Source organism: Saprolegnia parasitica, assembly GCF_000151545.1.
Source record: "Saprolegnia parasitica CBS 223.65 unplaced genomic scaffold supercont2.920, whole genome shotgun sequence".
Lineage (NCBI taxonomy): Eukaryota > Oomycota > Saprolegniomycetes > Saprolegniales > Saprolegniaceae > Saprolegnia > Saprolegnia parasitica.
Genome location: NW_012157314.1, coordinates 1 through 531, shown reverse-complemented (window position 1 = coordinate 531; position 531 = coordinate 1). Strand labels below are relative to the sequence as shown.

Genomic DNA, 531 nt, shown 5'->3' with positions numbered 1-531 from the left:
AAACATTGACACGCCGCCGAAAGTGCGCCGGGTGCCGCCGCCGACGACCGCGCCGCATGTGATTCCGGCCGAGACCGAGGCGTCGTCGGCGACGACGACCGTGTCGCTTTCCATCTCGCTGCCGTCCAAGACAACGCTCGAGCTCGTCGTCGACAGCCTCGCGACCGGTGCCGACGTCCGCGCGCTCATTGGCGAAAAAGCCGGTCTCACCGGCGCCTTTGACGTGCAGTTTGACGGAACGCCGATCAATGCGTCGATGACGGCGGCGTCGTTCGTACACGGGTCGCTCGAGGTCGTGGCCGCCCAGCCGTTTGTGAGTTTCGACTCGTTTTACAAGTCGGCGACGAGTGCGTCGACGTCGGAGTTTGCGTCGCCGGCCGAGAACCCGTTGGCGCCGACGCTGACAAAAGAGGGCTACTACACGATGCCGGATCTGGCGCTTCTTCGCACGATGACGACCAAGGAGCTCCAGAGCGTCGACAACTTTGCCGTCGGCTGCAAGGGCCTCGGGTGCGTGCAGTGGTACGGCGC

The 531-nt window shown here is 65.0% G+C and overlaps 1 protein-coding gene across 1 annotated transcript; it reads left to right on the top strand.

Moving 5' to 3' along the window:
* Positions 1-256: 256 nt before the first annotated feature.
* SPRG_17406 (hypothetical protein) lies at positions 257-519 on the top strand (the record flags this gene model as incomplete). Its single annotated transcript, XM_012357440.1, has 1 exon — positions 257-519. A coding segment is annotated over one exon (263 nt), but the record flags the coding sequence as incomplete, so codon positions are not given.
* Between the last annotated feature and the right edge of the window lie 12 nt (positions 520-531).